Source organism: Bombina bombina, chromosome 11 (genome assembly GCF_027579735.1).
Source record: "Bombina bombina isolate aBomBom1 chromosome 11, aBomBom1.pri, whole genome shotgun sequence".
Classification (NCBI taxonomy): Eukaryota; Metazoa; Chordata; class Amphibia; order Anura; family Bombinatoridae; genus Bombina; species Bombina bombina.
In genome coordinates, this window is record NC_069509.1 from 112803703 (window position 1) to 112809702 (window position 6000).

General features: G+C 34.0%; 1 protein-coding gene across 1 annotated transcript in view; it reads right to left on the reverse strand.

Moving 5' to 3' along the window:
* The window catches only part of FAM20C (FAM20C golgi associated secretory pathway kinase), a 424759-nt gene that overhangs the window by 99297 nt on the left and 319462 nt on the right, over positions 1-6000 (reverse strand). Inside the window, exon 6 of the mRNA XM_053694808.1 lies at positions 5882-6000. This exon is cut by the window's right edge and continues 62 nt beyond it. Coding sequence (XP_053550783.1) covers positions 5882-6000 — 119 coding nt within the window. The remainder of the gene's footprint in view (positions 1-5881) is intronic.

The following is a 6000-nucleotide window of genomic DNA, read 5'->3' on the forward strand; positions in this document are numbered from 1 at the left end:
TAATAAGTTATCATGATAAACTTTTACATGCAGAATCCATTAGTATGTATGCTTTATATATTGCTAATCTTTTTACATCTTATGTACAAGAAATACTTAGAAGATTTATAAGATTATTTTTCTGATTCTATTTTAAAGGCTTTGTCTGACATCGTGCCTTCTAATAAAAATTTTAGGTCTTTTTCAAACTTCTTTTTTAATTATTGAAGTTTCAAATGACCAACAACATACTGATTTATCCTTCTCTGATGATGTTTTTTCTCATTCAGAATTTTCTTCATCGGATATTGACACTAACAAATCTACTTTTTTTTTTTTTTTTTTTATATTAAAGTACATTTTATTCTTTGTTGAAAAGGTGTTGATTATTTTGGATATTAAGGTAACTAGTTATATTTCAAGACTAGCTAATACTATTTCTGCTTATTTATTCTTCTGTGTTTTCAGAGGTTTTTTTCCAGTTCCTCATACTAGGGAATGGAATAGTCTGAGAATTTTCTTTTATTCCTTCTTCAAAGGTTTTAAACTATATTCTTTGCCGGCAGTTAATTTCAATGTTGAGGGTTCTCCAATTTAATGGGGGCTATCTCTACTCCTGCTAATTATGCTATTGTTTCTATAGCAAAATAGTATTTATTTTCCTTTAGATGGTTGTATCTTATTTAAGGAAAATTATTTATTTTCAGGTTCTTTTCTTGGACCTCTGATATATTTGAATGATGTTGCAATTGCTTCATTTTTCTGTTTACTTTAAGATCAAGTATCAGATTATGATTTATTTTAGCATTGTTAAAGGGACAAAATCTACTAGACTAGGTGCTGTTGCATTTGTCTTGTTGTTTTGCATTTGTTATGCAAGTTCAGTGTGTTGACTGGTCCTTTAACTGGGTTATCATGCTAATAGTTTCATTTGTGTCTTCATTTTATTAAATATTTTTGCAAATGAGGTTTAATCTATGTCTTTAGCTGTTTTAGCTAGAAGAATTTTGTGATTTCTAAAAATCCATATTTCTTTTTTTCTAAAATAATCAATTATTTGGTTTATAATTGGATTTAATTCTTAACTGTTACTCTGGGCTTCAAGATTGAGTTCTAAGACTAAAACTTTAAGCTTATTTCAGTGTGTTTTTTTTTTTTTTTTTAAGGAACAAATTCCCAAGTAACATGTTTTTAATTGGAAATCTTTTAGTTCAAAATCAGCTCCCTAAAATTGCAATGTATGTGCCGTATTCCAGTTTGGCTGGTAAGGGGCAGGTTAAGATTTTTTTGAAATTTGTTGTTTTGCAAATTTCTTTGATTTTGGGCACAGAATTAAGTTCAGAGTAAACAGTCTGTCAGAAGTCTTTTTTCTCTATGATATTCCAGCTATTCCAGTAAGGCTAACACTTTCGTTAAGTGTGTTTCGGTCCTATATATTTTGGGATAATGTTGAAGTGCGGCTGATCACCCGTTGGGGTTCAAACGCTGCTCAGTCCTGGAATCTTCTGGGGTATTTCTTCCAGTTCCATTTTTAGGAACTGGGTTTTGGGGTTTTATTCAAAACTATTCTGCCTTTTGTTGGTCAGTGATGGCATTATTTGTTTTCATTAGATACAATAGATGCATATCTTCATTTTCTGTTTTCATTCAGATTATTTTCTGAGGCTGCGGAATCTCATATGATTCAACTTTGTTCTTTCAGGACATAGTTAGAGGATCTTTTTTTCAAAAGCTCTTGATTCCTCACACAAGGGTCACCTTTTTTAGGTTTCCAGATAGTTTGGGTCACTGTCTTTGTCTCTAATCAGACAAGTGACAATTTTATTGGGTTCCGTCTGTCGGTACCTTCAGTCTCATTTCCTTCCGTTGCTATATATGCATGGAAGTTTTAGGTTTTATGGCTGCAGCGTTGGATTCAATTCCCTTTGCTCATTTTCATGGAAAACCTTTCCAGTTTTTTATGCTGAATAATGGTGCCGGGATTCTAGGATTTCACATTTTAAATCTTCAGATCCTAATGTTTAACTATCTTGATTTGATGGTTAAGTTCACCTTCATTTAGTTTTACAGGTCTCTTTGTTTCTTTCAACCTGGACCATGATCTCTACAGATGTCAGTCTTTTTGGTTGGGAGGCTGTCTGATGATCTCTGTCAGCACAAGGGGTTTGGAAATCTCAGGAGGTGAGATTACCATTTGATATTTTAGAACTCTGTGCATTCTCAGAGTTCTTCAGTTAGTTTTTTTTGAAGAGACGTTTATTGTTTTTCAGACAATGTCACAACTGTGGTATATGTCAATCATCAGGGTGGGACTATCAGTCCTTAGGCTGGGACAAAAGTATCTCTGATATTTGCTTCGGTTAAATCCAGCTCCTATCTAAATTCTGTGGTCTTTTTCCCAGGTATAGACATTTGTGAAGTGGATTATCTCTGTTAATCAAGCTTTACTTCCGGGAGAATGGTCTCTCTTACCCAGATATTTTTTTCAATTTTTCAGATGTAAGGGTTTCCAGAAATAGATCTGTTGGAATCTCATCTGAATAAAGAACTTCCCAGGGGCCTATTCAGGTCCGGGGATCCTCAGGCGGAAGTAGTGTATGCATTGATATTTCCTTGGAATTATCATTTTGTCTATATCCTTTCGCCTCTAGTTCTTCTTCCAAAAGTGATTTCCAAAATTCTAATGGAGTGTTTGTTTGTACTGCTGGTGGCTCCAGCATGGCCTTTCAGGTTTTGGTATGCGGATCTCATTTGGATGGCCAGTTGCCAACCTTGGACTCTTCCGTTAAGAACAGACCTTCTTTCTCAAGGCCCATTTTTCCATCAGGATCTCAAATCTTTAAATTTGAAGGGATGGAGATTGAACGCTTGATTTTTAGTCATAGAGGTTTCTCTGACTCATTGATTAATACTATGTTCCAGGCTCGTAAATCTGTCTCTAGAAAGATTTATTATCGAGTTTGGAAGACCTACATTTCTTAGTGTTTTTCTCAATTTTCTTGGCATTCTTTTAGAATTCCTAGAATTTTATAATTTCTTCCGGTTGGTTTGGATAAGGTTTTGTTTTCAGTTCCTTGATAGGAAAAATTTCTACTCTTTCTGTTCTTTTTTCACAGAAAGATTGCTAATCATCCTGATATTCATTGTTTTGTACAGACTTTGGTTCGTATCAAGCCTGTCATTAAATTAATCTCTCCTCTTTGGAGTCTCAATTTGGTGCTGAGGGCTTTGCAGGCTCCTCCGTTTGAACCTATGGATTCTCTGAACATTAAATTACTTTATTGGAAAGTATTGTTCCTCTTGGCTATCTCTTCTGCTAGAAGAGTTTCTGAGTTATCTGCTCTTTTTTGTGAATTTCCTTTTCTGATTTTTCATCAGAATAAGACAGTGTTGCTTCCTGATATTCATCATTTTGTTCAGGCTTTGATTTGTATCAAACCCGTCATTAAGCCAATTTCTCCTACTTGGAGTTTTAATTTGGTTCTGAAGGCTTTTCAGGCTCTTCTATTTGAGCATATGCTTGCTCTGGACATTAATTACTTTCATGGAAAGTATTGTTCTTTTTGGACATCTCTTCAGCTAGAACAGTTTTTGAATTATCTGTTTTTTCTTGTGAATCTCCTTTTTCTGATTTTTTCATCAGGGTAAGGTGATTTTTGCTGTCCTCATTTCAATTCTTACCTAAAGTTGTAAATTCTAACTACATTAGGGAGGAATTATTGTTTTCCTAAGACTTCTTTGGCAAGATTCTTTCATTCTTTGGATATGGTAAGAGTTTTGAAATCCTATGTTAAAGCTATTCAGATTTCAGACAGGCTTCTAGTCTATTTGTTATCTTTTCTGGTTTTAGGAAGATCAAAAGGCTTCTGCCATTTATTTGGCATCTTGGTTAAACTTTTGATTCATCATGCTTATTTGGAGTCGGGTGGATTCCCGCCTCAGAGGATTACGGCTCATTCTACTAGGTAACTTTCTACTTCCTGGGCTTTTTAAGAATGAAGCTTCTATTGATCACATTTGCAAAGCAATGACTTGGTCTTCTTTGCATACTTTTACTAAATTCTGCCATTTTGATGTGTTTTCTTCTTCTGAAGCAGTTGTTGGTAGAAATGTACTTCGGGCAGCTGTTTCTGTTTGATTCGTTTGCTTATAATTTCAGTTTTTTTCATTATAAGATTAAAACTTTTGATTTGGGTTGTGGATTATTTTTTCAGCGGAATTGGCTGGCTTTATTTTATCCCTCCCTCTCTAGTGACTCTTGCGTGGAAGTTCCACATCTTGGGTATCTGCTATCCCATACGTCACTAGCTCATGGACTCTTGCTAATTACATGAAAGAAAACATAATTTATGTAAGAACTTACCTGATAAATTCATTTCTTTCATATTAGCAAGAGTCCATGAGGCCCACCCTTTTTGTGGTGGTTATGATTTTTTTGTATAAAGCACAATTATTCCAATTCCTTATTTTTTTATGCTTTCGCTCCTTTCTTATCACCCCACTTCTTGGCTATTCGTTAAACTGAATTGTGGGTGTGGTGAGGGGTGTATTTATAGGCATTTTAAGGTTTGGGAAACTTTGCCCCTCCTGGTAGGAATGTATATCCCATACGTCACTAGCTCATGGACTCTTGCTAATATGAAAGAAATGAATTTATCAGGTAAGTTCTTTCATAAATTATGTTTTTACCTCAAACTATCTTAATTTCACAATAGTAAGTGCTTTGTGAACAGTTATTCTTCAGCTACTGTGATCTGCATGTTGAGAAAATAAATAATAATAATTTGTTGTTTAAAAAGAAAGATAATCCCTTTATTACCCATTCCCCAGTTTTGCATAACCAGCACTGTTATACAATTACACGTTTTACCTGTGTAATTACCTTGTATCTAAGCCTCTGCTAACTGCCACCTTGTTTTAGTTGTTTTGACAGACTTGCATTTTAGCCAATCAGTGCTCACTCCAGGGTAACTTCACGTGCATGAGCTCAATGTTATCTATATGAAACAGATGAACTAATGACCTCTAGTGGTCAAAATGCATTCAGATTAGAGGCAGTATTTAAGGTCTAAGAAATTAGCATATGAACCTCTTGGTGATAAAAGTAAATTGGAAAGTTGTTTAAAATTACATTCCCTTTTTAAATCATGAAAGTTTTTTTTGGACTTGACTGTCCCTTTAAACTGAATTGGAAAATAACATGAATGTGTCTGCACATGCCAGATGCACGATCCCTTGCAAGTCCTGGGACTAGGGATGGGCAAATTTGTTTATGTTCGAATTCGAATGTTAGAACGAATATTATTGTAGAAATTCGATTTACGTAATAGAATGTTGATAAGAACGAATATTCTTAAAAATTATATTATCTGATGTTATTTACAGTTTTTGAATGTCACTTTGAATTCGAATATTACATTTATAAAACACAGTTGTAGACTATAAATACCATTTCGAATTTGAATGCTACATTTCGAAATTGAATGAATACATAGCTAAACATTCTATTATTCGAATGAATATTTTCAAATTTTATTGAAAAATTCTAAAACGAAAAAAATCGAAAATAGAATATTAGAATTTTATATAAACATTCTAAAATCGATTCGAACGAATGTATCAAAATTTAATTTAAAATTTCAAATTTTTAGAAACATTCGCCCATCATCCCTACCTGGGACTAGCATCCTAATTGGCTGCTTAAAGTCTCTTTACAATGGGATGTGTTTACTGAGGAAACTTTGAGGCAAATGATCTTCCTTTTTTACATAGAGATGTTCAGGTGATATTTTCTAGTCAGCTTTTTAAAGCTATGCTGTATTACTTTAAATTGCTTCAATATTTGGGTATCATGTCCCTTTTTTTTTATCAGCTAGACAAACGGTAATAGTATTTGTCTTACTCTGCTTTTTTGCGTTTGTGATAAGACCGTCTCCATGGATTTCGCCACGTTTTTCTTTTAGCCAAGGACAAGTCGGGAAGAAACGCTGCCAAGGAACCTTCTATCTGGTCAGGCTTTCC